This window comes from Canis aureus, chromosome 27, assembly GCF_053574225.1.
Source record: "Canis aureus isolate CA01 chromosome 27, VMU_Caureus_v.1.0, whole genome shotgun sequence".
Taxonomy (NCBI): domain Eukaryota; kingdom Metazoa; phylum Chordata; class Mammalia; order Carnivora; family Canidae; genus Canis; species Canis aureus.
Window position 1 is genome coordinate 43,526,927 of NC_135637.1, and position 18,682 is coordinate 43,545,608.

An 18,682-nucleotide genomic window follows, 5' to 3' on the forward strand; every position below is an offset into this window, starting at 1 on the left:
AAGTATCTTTCCATTTATCTTTTTAGATTTCTTTCATTGATGTTTTATAGTTTGCAATGGATATATCTTTTTACTCCTCAGCTGAACTTATTCCTAAGTATTTTATTGTTTTTGATGCTATTGTAAATGGGACTTAAAAAAATTCTCTGGTAATTCATTGTTAGCTTATAAAAATGCAACTAATTTTTGTATATTGATCTTGTATCCTACAAGTTTACTGGATGCATTAGTTCTAACAGCTTTTTGGCCATCTTTGTGGCTTTTCTATATAATACCATGTCACCTGTGAACAGAGGCAATTTTACTTCTTCCTTCTTTTTGGATGTCTTTTATTGCTCTTCTTGCTTAGTTGCTCTGGCTACTGTTTCTAGTCTGTTGAACAGAAAGTGAGAGCGGGCATCCTTGTTTTGTTCCTGATCTCCACTTTTCACTGCTTTTGTAAGATTTTAGTCATGGGCTTGTCGTATACGGCCCATACAGGACTCCCCTGCTATCCAAAAGTTCCCTTTATGCCACTTTGCTTTTACAAAAGACCTACATTAGCATCTATTTTTGCTAAGCAAAAATCCAAAGATGGTTTTTGCTTTTATGAAATAATTGCTTTACAATCAAGGTCTCCTAGGAATGATCTGCTTTTGGGTACTAGAGGAAATCATCATGTTGAGGTGCATTCCTTCTACACCCAATTTATGATTACACTTTAATCCCCTTATTACTGATCTGTTCAAGTTCTCTATTCATGATTCAGTATTGACAGGTTATATGTTTCTAGGTACTTGTCCATTCCTTTCAGATAATTTGATTTGTTGGCATAATTGTTCCTAGAATTTAGTACTTAGTATTTCTAGGTATTAGCTATAATGTCTTCTTTAATTTCTGATTTGAGTATTCTTTTTTTTTTTTTTTTTTTTGGTTTAAATATTGGTCAATTTTCTCATTTCATTGATCTTTTCTATTATCTTCCTAGTCTGTATTTCATTAAATCTCATGATCTGAGTTATTTCCTTCTTTAATTTGTCCTTCTTTTTCTGGTTCCTTGAAGTGTAAATTTACATTTATTTGGAATATTTTCTCTTAATATAAGTATTCATCACCATAAACTCCTGAGAACTGCGTTTGCTGCATCCCATATGTTTTGGTATTTTGTGTGTGCATTTTCTTTTATCTCAAGATATTTTCTGATTTCCTTTTTGATTTCATCTTTGACCCATTGGTTGTTCACTAGCATGTTGATTAATAACCACATATGTGTGGATTTTCTAGTTTTTCTTTTCTTTTCTTTTTTAAAGATCTTATTTGAGAGAGAGAGAGACAGCATGAACATGAGCACGGTGGAGGGGCAGAGCAAGAAACAGACTCTCCGCTCTGCAGGGAGCCTGATGCAGCACTCGATCCCAAGACTCTGAGATCATGACTGAGCCACCTAGATGCCCCATGCTCTTTTCTTGTAATTTTCCGTTTCAAATCGTGGTCAGAAAAGATAATGAACATAATTTCAATTTTTTTTTTAATTAAGATTTGTTTTTTGGCCTAACACATGATCTACCCAAAAGAATATTCTACATGTGCTTGAGAATATGTGTTCTGTTGCTGTTGGATGGAAAGTTCCCTGTATCTTTTAGGTCCATCTAATCTAATTAAGTTTGATTTTGTCCTTACTGGTCTTCTTTTGGAGTGTGGAGTACTGAAATCCCCTACGATTAGTGCCTTGCTGTTCATCTCTCTCCTGGGATCTATTAGTATTTACTTATATGTGTTTCAGTGCTCCTATGCTGCTCAGCTGGTTTCGGGATTTCTCCCAGAGGGAAATGCTCTTCTGTGTGGAGCTACATACTTGGTGCATACATGGAGGACAGAAAACTCAGGAGCCTCTTACGTCGCCCTCTTGGTCTGGATCCATCATGACTCATTGTTAACTATTCTTATAATAAAATAAGACAAAGGGAAACATCTGGGACTAATTTTCAGTTAAGTGTCCAAAATAGATGAATAGAACTGTTTTTGTCAAAGCTAAGAATAACGAACTCACGTGAATAATTACATGTCCTGGCATTAAAGATGGAATTCAATCCAAAAGGCACTGCAGTTACAGCTCCTGTGGGATAAAATCTTCACATATTCAGACCGACTCTTAAAGGAAAAGCCACTGAAGGTGTAAACTGGCCCCAGCTCTGCTTCTATTCGACTGTGTGGTGACAGTGAATTACCTTTGACATTTACACCTTAGTTTTCTTCTCTATCAGATAAAATACTAAGTTCCCCACCCCCCAACACTTAAACTACAAGATTCTCTGATCCTGAACACTGGAAAGCTCAGTATCCAGGAAAGATTGAGAGATTGCCAGAGGTGTGTGATGTGCTGGTGAGAGCCTTTGCATCACCGCTGGTTAGTACAGATGGGGGAGCTAACCTCTGTCTGGAAGTTCAGCAAGCTCCTTCCCAACACAGAAATGTGGCTGCACTTCTCTCGAGCCTATCAGGTCGTGAACATCAAGGTGAAGGAGAGACACATGATTAGCAGACCATTACATTCCGAGGGCAGCAGAAGGACAAAGGAAGTGCGAACAAACGCTGGAAGGCTGGTGTAACAGGCAGTCTGAGGTTGTCCCAAGCTAGAACAACTCCATCCTCCCCTGTCCAGTCATAGCATTCTCAGTTTTAAGAAACAGTCTATGTGGTTCAAGACAGCTCTTTTATCTCACCCTATTTATTACTTTGGATATATGCCATGTGGTATCATTAGAAGTACTCAAGGAGTATGGAGACCCTGGCTAGATAAATTCTATCAGAAAAAGCAGGGCCACAGCAGGCCTTCACTTCACCACAGGACACTACTACACCTGTGTACTTGTCAGGAACTCATGGCAAACACATCCTGTCAGCCTGAACCTCAAAATCCGTCCGTGATCTAACAATTGATCCACACCTCCAATGGTACTCGCCAATCCAAGCACCATCACCTTTGCCTTCCTGCATTTTATCTGTTTTATTTTCCATGTAGTAGCCATGTGCTCTCTTAAGGTATGAGACAGACCATGCCCATTCCCTTGCTCGAAATTCTTACCAGCTTCCTAACTCACTCAAAATAAGCACAACTCTTTACCATGGGCTACAAAGCCCCCTACTGTCTGGCCCTGAGCTTCTCCTCAGACATTCTGTACTTCCATCCTTACTCTCTGCTCTAACCATCCCAGTCATCAAACAATCCACAAAGACACGACACACTCTCCTGTCCCAGGGGCTCAGCTTTACTACTTTATTGCCAGGACACCATTTCCCTCAGTCATTGGTTTGAATTTCTGCCACATTTTGTTCCTGTCTCTGCTCAATGTCACCCTACTAGGGTGGGCCATCTATCTAAGAAAATTTTCATTATATCCCTTTAACTTTTGCTTCATCTTTTTACAGAGTACGATATGATGTTGTAATCCATGTCCCCCATTTGCTCAGTCTCCTCCACTAAATTATGGTACTAAAGTCAGGAACTTTGGCTTCACTGCTGTATCCCACATGGTGAGAATAGGGCATCACACTAATTAAGCACTGAATGTGCTATGAGAATGAATACCTTTACTGCTGTTATTTAAATGTATTTAGGGAGATCATAAAAAGAAAAGGAACTTAGTGAAATGAATCGCTGGTCCAAACGATAAACACGTATATTTTTCCAGCAGAGCTGGAGTCAACAGAAATGCAGTCATGTCTGAAAAGGTGAAACACGGATACAAGAAATCCAGGTAGGAAGACCCCAAAATTTGAGTGCTAGGCTGTGGTGTCTTCACATTCTCACCACCACATACGAATCCTTCTTAAACACAGTGCTTGTGATGGCGGTGGAGGCAGTGGAAAGGTGGTAGTGGTGGTGGCGACGGAAGTGGTGGTTGTGGTGATGATGGCAGTAGTGGAGGTGGTTGTGGTAATGGCAGTGATGGTCGTGGTGGTGACTGATGATGATGGTAGAGATGCTTTGCTTCTAAAACTAAAAACCATGTATGGCAGATTGTTTAAGAACATTCTGCATACTTTAATACTCTGGGAACTTATAAATACACCCATTTAATAGTTTCTGAGGTCATTTGAACCTGGGTTAATCTGTGATTTCAGTGGATAACGGCACAAAACTCTGAGCTTTCTTTGTATTATTAGTTACTAGTTGAGACTAAATGTCTGAAATTCAGGTTTCCCATTTATGAAACTGGATGAAAAACAATTTAGCTTATATATGGTATTTGGAGTTATCAAACAAGAGTCTGATAATCAGTTGTGCAATTTAATATCACATAATGGAAATGGTCTAACCTGGCTCATACCTGAGACTCTTTGATGGATGGGTGCAGACAAATTTTGGCGAAAATTTCTATTCAGTCACATGTTCTCAATGTTCTAAGGTTATTGCTTTCTTTGGTGAGGCTAGAAATTTTAGCTCCTCAGAAATATAGTGATGGTTAATACACTTGAATGCATGAAGGGTAAAATAAAGCATAACTTCCTTCTCTTTGTTGTATTTAAAATAAATAACTTTTCATCCAGGAAAGTTTGCATTAATTTGTTTAAAGAGTAGTATAACAATACTAAGAACCTCACGTCCATATGTACTCATAACTTTTCTTTTTTTTAGATGTATTATTCATTTTAGAGAGCACACATGTGATAGGAGGGGCAGAGGCAGAAGGAGAGAGAATCTCAAGCAGATCCCACCCTGAGAGCAGAGCCTGACAGGAGGCTTGGTCTCATGACCCTGAGATCAAAACCAAGTCAGATACTTAACGGACTGGGCCACCCAGGTGTCCCTGTACTCATAACTTTTCTATACGTATCAATTATTTCTTACTGCAAGAAATTGCAGTTCTTTTGGTGATGAATGAGGACTTTCCCTGCCCAAGGAAGTTTTCTGGGCACATATGCAAACTGCCAAGTTGATGACACTGATGAGAGCAGTTCTCAACCAGTGATGATCCCTTCCTCATTCTTTAGATACACCAGCTCCCTGGGGTCTCGAGAAAGTGTGTTAATCAGTCACCCGTGCAAGGAGCAGTCACTGATATACCTGTACTCGATTCCTTCCTTTCTCACCCATATGACTCCCTTCCATTGCAGTGCTGTTTGGGATCATTTCCTAAATAAACTACTCAAATCTATGTATTTATTTTTTGGGGAGACCCAAACAAAGAGCACTGGTGCTACATGTGGTCTTAGAAATTGGATTTTTAGGATGGGGTTAGGTGATCTCAAAAAACGCTAATGGGATTGCAGTCGCTAATGGTAAGCTGCATGTGTTAGCCTATGATTATCTGAAGCAAACAAGTTCTGAGGCTCAGAACCGGGATGAGGCACAGCAGACGGAGCTGCATTCACCTTCAAGGTATCCTGAGGCTTATCAGATTTTAAGCCAAATGTAACTGTAAGCCAGGGCTCTGAAATTAACTCAACAAAAAAAAACAAAACAAAAAAAGTAGGCTAAAGCCAGCCTTCTCACCCTGTGCATGCTGTGCCAGCAACGGCCAGTGAAGGCCTCCTTAGTAAGCTTGAAAAGAAACTCACTTCCTCCTTCTACAGCCAAAGAGCAGAACGTGTTAAAAATGAAGATGAAGACTTTATTGCTGGGGGTGAGGGCTTACAGTGAGGCTGAACTCCTAGCTGCAGCAAGCTGCCCAAGCTAAAAGACACTGAGATGCTGAGATCTGGCAGGGGACAGTTGAGCGGATGCTTTGGAGAACTCCAGACTGCCCGTGACAATAGCATGACCTGCTTCTAGTATGTACTTTATCACCCTGAGAGTTCCTTCCCAGTGGTTACTGGACGGTTGGAAGGGCTTCATTAAGGTACAGCTAAGGTGAGATGGCCAGCTTGGAAAAGACACCAGTGGGGCTGGAGTCCTGTGCATCAATGGTCCTGCATCTCTGGAGCTCAAATACATGAGTCAAGGAACCAAGGGTGGTGGTTAAGAGTGGCCAATCTCACCATCATGTTCAGTGACCCAGGGCGTAATCTATACTTCCCATCCCTCTAACATTAGAGTCTATGCAATCAGGTTCTATACTAGATGAAGGCTGGGTGGGAGACATTCCTCCTAGAAGAGACTTCAATTTCTATAAACATAAAGCTATGAAAACCACTTAGTTATCTGCGGTTTCTCTTGCCAGGACCCCTGCAGGTGGCCGAGAGATAACACACTATACTACTGACTGGAACCAACTAACCCTTAGGGGCCAGGGGATGGGATAGTGACAAGCAGGGACAGAATATATGTATCTTGAGCTCAGGAGACTGACTGGGGCACCTTGTGGGACTTCCATCCATGGGGATGACCTTCAGCGGGCAACTGGAGAAATCATGGTCTGAAGGGGCAAGACCCCCAGTGTTCTTATACTTTAAGGTCACGTATCTTCATTATTTTGCAAGCAAGCAACCTGGATGGTCAGATGTGTGGATGCTGGCTGAGGTTAATCTGGAATCTATGGGATAAAAGGGAAAAATGATTATTAACGATACGCTCTAAGCTAATTGCAGTTGGAGAAAATGAGTGAAATACCGATCTTTGTGTTATTTTTTAAAGTGCATGTGAATTTACAACTACTATTCCAAAACACACAGTTTTTCAAAGTGTGTAGGTAAAATCTCAATGGGCCATGATCTCACTAAAGCAAAGATGAGACGTGAGGGACAGAACGTGAGATGACAATGGGTCTGAGTAGCGCAAGTGGGGGCTGTAGAAGCAGCTGCCGGAACCCCACTCATTCCTCTTGTCGTGCGAGTTTGTCCACTGCCCCGGCGGGAAGCATGTCCTCTGTCTGTGCACAGGGCAGAGGCTGAGCACCAGAAAGCCCATCCTCTGAACAATCTTAACACAGGACAACTGAAAGCTGCCCTTCTACCCTGGGTCTCCGCACTTAGGACAACTCTACACGTTTCCATCATCACCTGGAGGCCACAGTGGTAATACCCCATTACCCACAACAGCAACGGGCTCGTTAAACTCTGGGTATTGGCTTCCCTCCTTCCCATCTCCGCGCGGCCCACACTCAAGGCCAAGACTTCCTCCAACTGCCTCCCAAACTACGTGTGCTCAGATCTTGATCACAGGTCTCCTCAGGCGGACATGAACCAAAGACAAGTAATGCTATGAAATTCTCTGAGGGGACTTACTTTTACATCTAGTACTTTGGGGAATATTGAAAATGGAGACAAACAGGTTTTACTGCAAAGCACATCAGGAAACACAATTCAGAGAACAGCACAGTGGCTTTAGCCCTGTTACCAAGCAGGTGCATGAGAGTTGTGAGTACATTCGTTCCCTCTACTCAACCTCCCAGCTTCGCTGAGGCTCTTGGGCCACCATGAAATCCGGAAGGCTGGGGAACCCTCTGCTATGCCCTCCAGCTGAACCACCCTTTATACTCAGTCCCCTAAATCTTTAGTTGTTAAGATGGCGATCTTTTGAGAACCCACAGCTGCACAGGTATTACTTCCCCCGTGGCACTCTCTACTGGACACGTGATCCCAAAAGTATCTCCACTGTTGGTAAAGGGAATAGATAGGTCCTCGTTATTTTTGCCAGGGTCATTATCTTTCTGTCTAGGGCGAAAAAGTTCCTTATTCTGCAAATTAATTTCTTTTTTTTTATAGATTTTTTTTTTATTAATTTATGATAGTCACACAGGGAGAGAGAGAGAGAGGCAGACACACAGGCAGAGGGAGAAGCAGGCTCCATGCACCGGGGGCCCGATGTGGGATTCGATCCCGGGTCTCCAGGATCGCGCCCTGGGCCAAAGGCAGGCGCCAAACCACTGCGCCACCCAGGGATCCCTGCAAATTAATTTCTTCATGTGATTCTTATTCCACTCAGGGTTAAATGTCTACAACCATCACCATGAATTGGTCTTATTTCAAATAATATTGCATCGCATCCACAGAACTTTGAGTTGGAGAGACAACTGGTTTCCCTGGCATACAGATGAAGAGTGCAGTTGTGACTAGTTTATGAAGAGACTGACGCTCACATAACGTCAGGGACTCGCCTAAGGTGGGACCGTCAGCTAATGAGAGAGCTTAGACCTGAACAAACAGAGACAGGAAGGCACAAGCGAAGGCATGAAGGACATGGCACGTACACGGGGAAAATGGGATAGTTACTCTAAGACAAGAATGAGGACAGCTGTTAATCAAGATGTGATGTTTCTAACTGCACCGGTTGCTAAGACTCATACTGATTGTAAAGATATTAAACTGTAGAAGTGAGCATGTTAGAATCAGTACCATGATGACGACAAGGACACTCACAGAATGTCACGCCCAAGTGACACACGTACATTACTGAACCCTCACAGCAATTCCTGTCAATTTGCTCTATTAACAAAATCTGTACCAGTAACTCAATACTAACCTACTTGGGAATTGTTTCTTTACTCTTTTTAAAAGAATTCAGATAAGTCTTACCCGTTATTTTGCTATTGGAAAAAAAGAATTGAGCTACTGGCTTGCACATTTTATTTTGCACGAGCATTACCTGGGTTATTTACTAAAACACAGATTCACGGACTTCACTCAAAAGATTTCAGTAAACCTGGGTGGGAACCAGAATATACTTTCTAAGGAGTGTCCTGGGGATCCTGCTGGTCTTCAGACAATGCTAATAGAGGGCTGGCTTAACTGTCCTTTTTTACTTTTTTTTTTTTTTTTTTCATATTAGTCTCTTGTTAGAGACAGTAATAAAAGTTGTGCTACGGGCAATGGTTTTTGCAGTAGGTATGGTAGCCTGAGTAGAATGGGATGAACACTGATAAAGTTTACAAAGGCAACCGAATTTGAGCCTTTGAAAGGAGAGAAGCAGGACCGTGGAGGAACTTTAACACAGCCAAAAACTCAGCAATGCAGAGAGGAAAGATGCCACTGTAAGTTTGCGTCATTTCTCTGAGCAACCCGAATACTTTCATTTATTCACCATGAATACAATGTATGCAGTATCTTGTAGTAAGTGCAACAGCAACTCTCTGCCTGGTTTCCCACCTAAGATATGCAGAGGGGATTACAGGGTTGAAACCAGGCTCCCCCCCGCCACCCCCCGAATCACTGGTGCTAAGAGCCTGAGAGGGAAAACTTCCACATCAAGCCCTAGGAGACCCAAAACACAAGTCCCTAGGCCACGAGTAAAGGGTAATAGCACACTCTTTATGCCTTCTAGCCTCCTCCCCAGACACGTGCCCGCACCTCTCCACACACGCACATCCACACAACACGTTTGCACTTATTAGGTAACAGCATTAAGCAAATGGCAGATGCAGAATGCACGAGAGAATAGTTGGGATAATCTGGTTAGGTCTCCAGAGCTAACAACGTAACGCAGCCTTTTTGATTTTCCATAACATCTTAGGCAGCTGCCAAATGGCCTCATATTTACAAATTACTCATAACTAAGTGCATGAGTAAGAGACTTAATGACAGGAAGTTTCATAGCTTTGGAGTTAGGAAGGGAGGGAGGATGGAAGGAATCAAACACCTAGACTGGCTCCCAGGTAGGCCACGTGTGACATACAAGCTCTTGAAAAACTACTTGAATGTTCATAACCTCATTCTCCGCTTTTTAAAAATACTGGTTTTCACGTTTGTTGTAATCCTCAAATAAGATCAACACAGATACCATCAGACAGCATTCTAGTAAGATCAACCGTTTTGAGCTTTATGACAGCTTACAAATAGCAAATAATATAGCAAGATAACTGGTGTATGTTACTTATTAGCAGATGCCTCTGTTTATATGTTTGACTGTCTGTGACTTTCAAAATTTGTCTTTTTATGTAACCTGAGTGTCTCTTGTATATGTCTTAGATCATTTTAAAATTTCTTCTCAGAATCTGTTTTATCAAGTAAATTTAATCTATATACATTTTCCATTAGCAAGTTTCTAATTTCCATCTTATTTTATACGTCCCTTTATTATGTTTTTGTTTTTTTAGGCTTCTCTTGGATTTTTTTCCCAGCAGTGAAGAACTGTAGTACCCACAGCACACTGAGTAGCAGAAGCATCATGCTCCTGGTGGTCCCCTCGCCCTCGCGCTCCATGGGGCCACCATGGAGGTGTCACCTCTACACCACACCTGAGTGGGTTTGTGTCGCACCTGAGGAACACCGACCATGGAACACCCTCCCCTCTTACCGAAGGCAGTAGGCAAGCCTGCTCTTTCTCCTAGAGGGAGAGACGGCTGCATTCCTCAGGGCCACCTGCTGCACATAAAACACTGGGACACAGACCAAGCAGAGCGGTCAGGGCTTTGTATTCCTGCCACGCCCAGCAACAACGTTCACGAGTGCTCAGGGCCTGTGGCAGTTTGCTGTCCCCAATACCTGACCCTATGCTTTCTTGGCTGAACTGGAATAATCACATGAGTATACGACTCCACCTGCCGTTCTGGTAAATCTGACCAACAGGGACTGGGGCTAACAATATTTGTCTTGTACAGAATATGATCAAGGCTATTCTCAACGGAACGTCAAGCAGCAAGATGAGGCCAACCCATCATAGTATCAGCTTCAACAGTGCTGCCCAGGGTCCCAAACTCAGGCCCTTGTGAATAAGCCTCCAACAGGGCCAGTGGGTCTTATCTCAGATACTGGGGACATAGTTAGGCAGCAGTCAGTGATCAGAGCACATTATGGGTACTGGAGGACGGGTCCTCACTGCTCGCCCCGGCTTCCTGCAAGCCGCATGCAATGTGCTCCAGGAACATGTGAGTGGCTGTGCGCTGGGGCCTGGGCAACAGGTAAAGTTGCTGAGTTCAGATACGGGGTGACTTTGGAATTGGTCACAATTTACCGTCTGAGTCATCACCTGAAAGTTGTAATGTCTCCAAAGTCCCAAAACCGTTAGGTTAGACAGGTCCTACCAGGTGACTGGTTGCCTGGGTGGGGAGACAGACTCCTGGAGCTTCCTATTCCGAATCCTCTCCTTGAAGCCCTTCCTACACAGGCTTGTATGCGACCGGCCTGGTTGAAGGACAGACCCAGAAGGATATGGCCACATTTTTTCCATACTTGGATCATTTCTATTTTGCCTGAATCCCACTTATGCAGGAGTTAGGACCAAGTTTTCTTGACCAAATTTGCTAGTTCTTAACTCACATCAGTGAGCTTCACTTTTTGAAACACCTCTGCAAAACTTAGGAAGTTTTCACCTATTTTTGAACTGTTTTATTCACATTTTGATGGACTCTTCATCATTTCATTATTCTTCAGTTCTCTTTTCTCTATCATTATTGACATTCATGAGCAGAAAAAATGGTATAAATTAACAGTATCATATGTAGAAAATGTGAACTAAAGAAATATCTGAAAATAATGGAAGACAGTGGCATTGCACATTTTATTAATAACAGAAGCATCTATAAATAGCAACGCACATTAGACATTTATAAAGTGTAACCATCTTCAGTTATGTATAATTTTATAAGCAAAACGAAAAGTGTATTATTGCCCAAAAGACGTTTGTGGCTATTATTCATGAACATTACATTTTAACATCTAAAGTAAACTCCGTGTTTATAGAATTTTGTTTGCTTTTAGAAGCCTCAAGTATATTTTGTTGTATTTTCCATGCTATGATTTCTGAAAATAAAGAAGAATCTCCTTTTGTGTACACAAATTTTCTTCATGGCAGTGTAACACAAACAGGCCTCAAGTCCTAAAGTAAACAATAATAATTTTTTAGGCAATAAGCAATATTAAGCAATCTTATTTTCTTTCATATTTGAATGGCCAGTTTCTGGGAGTTTTCTGGGTGGATCTTGCATATGAATTCCATATAGTTTCTTCCATCTTTATGAACCTAATTTCTTTCTTTTTTTTTTTTTTTTTAAGATTTTATTTGAGAGACAGAGTGCACACTCATGCACACATACAAGTGGGAGCGGGGAGCAGCGGGGAGAGGGAGAAGCAGACTCCCCGCTGAGCAGGGAGCCCAACATGGGACTGGATCCCAGGACCTTGAGATCATGACCTGAGCTGAAGGCAGACCCTTAACCAACTGAGCCACCCAGGTGCCCCTAACCTCTTTTATTAAAGAACTTGAACCATATTCTCCTAGGACAAAATCAGAGAGTATTTAGGGTGTATCATACAGTGTTATTCCCCAACAATCCACTCTGCCAACAAAGAGCATTTCCTCCAGAAAAATGTCCAGATATGTGTTCTATTTTACCTTGAGGGCAAAATCCCATACAACCTATAACAGTAAGGCTGGGGTAGGCGCATGTTGATTTAAGAGTCTTAGATCCCAATCTTCAATATTTTCATAAGGGCTACTTGTTGGCCTAATCCAAAATGCTTTCAGTAGGTGTGCTCTGAGTAGGTGCACACACAAATATTCTTAAGCTCACTCATATAGCTTTAAAATTTAAATTACTACCTACATTCCTATGTTATAGAAACAGAGAATTAGATATAAAAGAGCCTTCAAAAATCATTTAACAGTCATTCTCATTTTACAGATAAGACAACTGAATCACGAAAATACTAGTGTTGTTCATCACCAGGTTTGGAACATGAATCCATGTTTCTCAAAAGCAGGGTCACCACTCTCTGCACTATGACATGTGCCCTTAGTGTAAACTACACACTTTCACCACAGCAAGGTAAGTGATAGCTACTAACCACTGACTTTACTGGTGCAAACACACATATGTAATAGTGCAAAAGTGAGAGACAGCACTTAGCACATTAAGCCAATCCCTTCCTTCCAGAAAATTGAGGAGGAGGAAACACTTCTGCTAGATTGTGTCCCTCCCACAATTCACACGCAGAAACCCTCACCTTCAAGGTGATGGTAACAAGAGCTGGGGTCTTTGAAAGCTGACTGGGTCATGATGGTGGAGACCTCGTGAATGGGATCCGTGCCTTTATAAAGACCACCACGGAGCTCCCACATCCTTCTACCATGTGAGCACACGATGGGAAGGTGCTGGTTTGAATCAGAAAGAGGGCCCTTACCAGACACAGGATCTTCTGACACTTTGGTCTTGGAGTCTCCAGTCTTAAGAACTGTGAGAAATATGTTTCTGTTGTTTACAAGCCACCAGTTTATGGGATTTTTTTTATGGCAACCTGAACTGACTAATTCATGCTATGCAGCTAGCATTACCCTGATATCAAAGCCACACAAAGAAAAACAACAAAACTACAGACAAGTTATTTCTTATAAACATCAATATAAGAATTTTCCACAAAATACCATCAAAACAAAATCCAAGAATGTGTTACAAGAACTATTCACAAAACCAAGTAGGATTTATTCCTGGAATGCAAAAATGGTTTAACATATGAAAATCAAACAATGACATACATCACAGTAACAGAATGAAACAAAAAATCCCATGATTATCTCAATTGGTGCAAAAAAAGCTTCTGACAGAATAAAACAATCCTTCATGATAAAAGCACTGAACAGACCAAGAATAGAAGAAAACCTTCTAAAATAATAAAGGCCATATATAAAAAACACATGGCAACCATTATACTCAAATGTAAGAACCTGAAAGCTTTTCCTCTAAGATCAGGAACAAGGCAAGGGTCCCCAAGGCATGTTCCACTTTTATTCAACATAGTAACGTGAATCCTGCCAGAGCAATTAGACAAGAAAAAGAAATAAAAGTTATCTAGATAAAAGAGGAAGAAGTAAAATTATCTTTGCTCACAAATGACATACTCTTATATGCAGAAAATCCCAAAGATGTCACACACAAAGTCTACTGGAATTAATAAACAGATTTAGCAACGTTAATAAAAATAAGCCCTTACACATATGGTAGTAAAATATCTGATAATGACACAGAACCATTCAAGGGGGAAAAGCCTCATTTCAACAAATGGTGTTAGAAAACTGGATACCCACATGTAAAAAAGAATGAAGTCAGATTCTTGGCCTGTATCACATACAAGATGACTCAAAATGGATCAAAGGCTTTATATTAAGAACTAAAACAATGAAACCTTTAGAAAAATACATAGGAGAAAAGCTTAACTACATTTGCTTTGGCAATGATTTCTTGGATAGGACACCCAAAGCAAGGCAACAAAAGAAAAGAAAAATAGGTAAGTTGGATTTCACCACAATTAAAAATATTTGTGCAACAAGGACATAGTCAATAAAAAGGTAATCCACAGAATGGGAGAAAATGGTTGCATATCATATATCTAATAATGGGGATTAACAGAATTCAGCCAAAAAAACAAAACACCTGGGATCCCTGGGTGGCGCAGCGGTTTGGCGCCTGCCTTTGGCTCAGGGCACGATCCTGGGGACCCGGGATCGAGTCCCACGTCGGGCTCCCAGTGCATGGAGCCTGCTTCTCCCTCTGCCTGTGTCTCTGCCTCTCTCTCTCTCTCTGACTATCATAAATAAATAAAAATTAAAAAAACAAAACAAAACACCTGATTAAGAAATAGTCAAAAGACTGAACAGACATTTCTCTAAAGAAATGACCATCTAGTGTATGAAAAGATGCTCAAGACGGGCAACTGATAATTGATAGGGAAATGCACTCAAAACCACAATGAGATACCACTTCATATCCATTAGGGTGGCTATTATCAAGAACAAAAAAACTAGAAAAGTAAGTTTTGGTGAGGATGTGGTACAGCTGGAATCTCTGGGCACGGCTGGTGGGAATAAAAAATGGTGCAGCCACTGTAGAAAACAGTATGGGGGTTTCTCTGAAAATGAAACATAGGGTTACCATATTCTCCATAAATTCCACTTTTGGAATTTCAAAATAAGTGGAGACAGGGACTCCTAAGGATATCTTTATCCACATGTTCACAGAAATGCTGCTCACAAGAGTCAAAAGGTAAAGCAACCAAAGCACCCACTGGTGGATGAAAAAAAGAGGCAAAAAGTGGACTATTCATGCAGAATGGTCTTCAGCCCTAAGGAAAAAAAAGTTTGACATTCAAAAAACTGTGCTCAACGTCAGCCAGTCACGCAGGAACAATTATGGTATGATTCCATCTACATGAGGTATGTATCAAATTCATAGAGACACAAATTAAGAGTGGTGGTCGTCAGGGGCTGGAGGGAAGGAGGAATGGTGGGGCAGTGGTTAACGGGCAAGGAGACACAGCCTGGGAGCACGGAGAAGTTCTGGAGGTGGATGGCGCTGACAGATGTACAGCAGCGTCAATGTACTTCATGCCGCTGGACTTTTAGTTAAAATGGTAAATTCTGCTATGCATGTTTTTCCACCATGAAAACAACTACATCGATATATCACAAAATGTTAACACTGTAGTGTGAACAAGCTTCCCTCATTCACTGGGAGATTTCCTCAAAGGCTCCATCTGCCCCAGTCCATCTGTATATCCTCACATAGTGCCTGGCTTGAACGGAGTCCATGTCCCTGAGACACAAGGTTCAAAAGTCATGAAAAGAACAGGCAAAGGAAACAACTCTTGGATACCTTCCATGAAAGAGGCACCATATTTTGTAGTAATAAGATACAAATAAATAAATTTGATAAAGTGTTAGCACTACATTCCATAAAATATGGTGAGTGCAGAAGCACAGAGGAGTGGATCCTGGGTCTCTGCTGGGAAACGCCAGAGATAGCTCTGAAGAGTACACACTTTTCCAAAGGTTTGTAGAAATACTACAAATGTATCTCATATTTTACTATTAAAAATTATAAAGTTGCAAGTTTTACTACCTACAAAACAACTTCTAGCTGATGATAAAGATCTACCGCATAAAGTCATAAAAACAGCCAACGGAAATACGCAGGGAGACAGTACCAATTAGGGACAGATGCGATCAGAACATCTTAAGTTTTCTTACGTTTGCACAGCTAACAGGTTGCTATGGCAACTTAGTTACCTTGAGATACTCAGAGATTAAACAACTATAATGTAGAAAATCCCCATTTTCACTTTTATTAATTACTTTTATTTTTTTATTAATTACACTTTTAACAAAAAGATGAGTTACTGCAGATTATTATTATTTTTTAAAAGACAATATTAGAAGATGTTGTTCACAGACCAATGAGTTCAGGAAAATAAACGAGGAAAAGGGCCACCCCCAAACTCTCATCACCCTGCAGAGCTCTAAGCCTGTGTGTGCATGTCTGCCTGGGGACGGGGTGAGAGGGGACCCGGGAATGTAAAACTTAAAACGTGACATGTGACACGTAGCTTCTGAAAATTAGAAAGCAAGAAAGAGGAAATCATTGCAGCTTTTTTTTTTTTTTTTTTTAAGATTTTTATTTATTTGTTTATGAGAGACCCACAGAGAGGCAGAGACACAGGCAGAGAGAGAAGCAGGCTCCGTGCAGGGAGCCCGATGTGGGACTCGATACCCAAACCAGGGATCACACCCTGAGCCACCCAGGGGTCCCTCATCTAAGCTTTTTAAAAAACATCCCACTGACGCATGAAGTCTTCAAGAGCACCTGAATCCAGAACAGAGCCGTGATTTACGATGCTGCAGGTACCGCGGAGACCACCCCGGAGCACCACGGTGACGGCCGTCCCCATCTGTCCTAGACTCTGTGCTAGCATCAGGGAGAAGGCAGCTTGGGTGATGGGAGGGCGCCAGACCTCGCAGGGGCGCATGGGACCATCTCAGCACAGAGCACACAGCCACCGAGCCAACAAGGACACTCTGAGGCCAGAAGCATGAAGTGTTTTGGGGTCGAGTGCCGTCCGGCAGCCTCCCCGCTTACAGGCTGACGCCCCTGCCTGGTGCCTGGTGTCCGGAGCAGCCAGAGCAGTAGCTCTGGGATGACTCGCTGCTCACATCCCAACCCCTGCTAGGGGGATCCGTAAACTTCCTCCTCCTTCCCAAGGGTAGGCAAGATGATTGGAGCTGCTCAGAGTTCCTAAAACTCAGGGTGATTGTAGGACTTCCTACGGTTTCTGCCGTGAACAGTTCAGGGATGGAGGCTTCTAGTGAGGCAGGTCGTGAGGTTTCAGCACCACCGGGAGAGGGGCTGCGGGAAGAGCGAGGCCAGCTGTGCGTGCCCTTTAGTGTGAGACGGACCACCTCGGGAAACTGCCAACCGTCTTCAACCAACACTCCATCTGCTGCCTACAAACCTGTTCCTGGGCACGAGGACCCTCGGAGGAGTGGCTTTCCCAGTCTGGCAGACGTTTCATTATTCACTGGCAGGTAAAGGGGCCTTCCTGGGGAAAGCAGAGGTGTCAGCTGTCTGCCTCAGTGGCTCCAGGAACACAGAACACTGGTCCTCACAGGGGGGCCCCAGGCCCCTGCACACACGTCTGCACCTTCCCCACCATCCTCAGCATCCGCCCTGTGTAGCCAGCAGAGGAAGAGAGCAGGTGCTCATGTCACGTCTTCACAAGCCAGGCTTGGAGGTCTCGTCCGTCCCCTGTGTCCCCACCGTAGCTCAAGTCCAGATATAGGGCCTCACCGGATGAAACAGGCCAGTAGGAATTTAGCTTAGCTGTGGGCTTGGGGCGCGATCTATAAATTTATATTTATATTTATAAAGGTAGGCAGTTTATTTCCTCACGGAGAAACATTTTCATTTCCTGAATTTATTTTCTGGGGGAAGAGAGTGAGGAGGTGTACGGAGCCCACACACTTCCGTCTGCATGTGCAAGTGTGCACGCCGGGCCACCCCGGGGGTCTCGAACCCTCACCCCCACAGCACACGTCCGCTTCCGCGCCCTCCCACTACGCCCTCAGCCGCAGGCCGCGTGTCTTCTCCCCTTCAGGCTCCTGCCGCAGCCCAGAGCTCCCATCCTCACGTCATGTCCGCCTCGCCCAGGGTCACCAGTCCTTTCACAGGCGCCCACTGTGTCTCAGGGATGACCTGGCAAGCTGATAATACAATGAACGCTAAAGTCTTAGCAGAAACCAGGGAGGGTTTCCCACAAAACAGTCCCTAAATCCAGCGCATCATAATCCCTGGAGGTGTTTGTTACGTTTGCAAAATCTAAACCATGACCTGGGAAGTAGGATCTTTCGAGGCAACTAAAATCAACATTTAGAAACAGCTCCAGGTGACTCTACTGCATGTGAAATCTTAACAACCAAAGGGTTCGCTCTACGTCTTCCCAGATAACATATCGGATCATCGCAGCCAGGGACTGTGTGCGCGTCAACCATGGTGCGAGGGAAGAAACCGGGCATAATGGCCCGAGTATCACCGGGATTGAGTCTACAAAAGGTAACAATCCTATTTAACCAGTTAATGCCTAAGAGCATTACATGTTCATCTCTTTAAAATTTGTGAACTGACAAAAATCTGCTATTTTCACGGAGATAACTGGAAGGTGACAAAATCAATACGAAGTTTTGACATCTACTTGCTTTTGTCTCTAACCTTCGAATTTTGAGGACGTCACTCAGCACTGGTTGGCCAACCAAGGCCTCTAACATCTATCTCCCAGTCACCCCCCCCCCCCCACAGCCTTCCTGTGGCCATGTGGCGCCTCCGGGGCTCCTCCGCACGGTCCTGTATTACTCTACTCATCCCACACGTGGAATTTTGCTTAGTTTACCTTACTCTAAAATTCCCCGGCAAAACATACATTTTACAAAGGCTTCTTTCTCACCTCACTATTTCTAAACATTCCCTGGATTTATTCCAGAAAATTAGCTCCCCACTTCACATACTTCTGTAACACACACACGTTATGTTATGTTGATTTCAACATATTTTAGCAGGCAGAGCAA

The 18,682-nt window shown here is 42.8% G+C and overlaps 1 protein-coding gene across 24 annotated transcripts in view; it reads right to left on the bottom strand.

Moving 5' to 3' along the window:
- ZWINT (ZW10 interacting kinetochore protein) overlaps positions 1-18,682 on the bottom strand; it is a 55,757-nt gene that overhangs the window by 23,927 nt on the left and 13,148 nt on the right. For 4 of the 24 annotated variants that reach the window (XR_013366077.1, XR_013366078.1, XR_013366076.1 and 1 more), the window contains exon 9: positions 6,273-6,455. The exons of 4 other annotated variants lie outside the window; for them this stretch is intronic. Coding sequence is in view for 5 of the 20 variants with exons in the window: in XM_077874890.1 (XP_077731016.1) it covers positions 6,419-6,455 (37 nt within the window). In the remaining 15 variants the exon portion in view is untranslated. Of the gene's footprint in view, positions 1-3,710; positions 3,980-5,573; positions 6,456-11,329; positions 11,675-11,822; positions 15,384-15,902; positions 17,164-17,265; positions 17,292-17,518; positions 17,825-18,682 lie in introns of those variants that run through there. 16 more of the 24 variants (XM_077874890.1, XM_077874906.1, XM_077874894.1 and 13 more) reach the window with 9 other exon arrangements.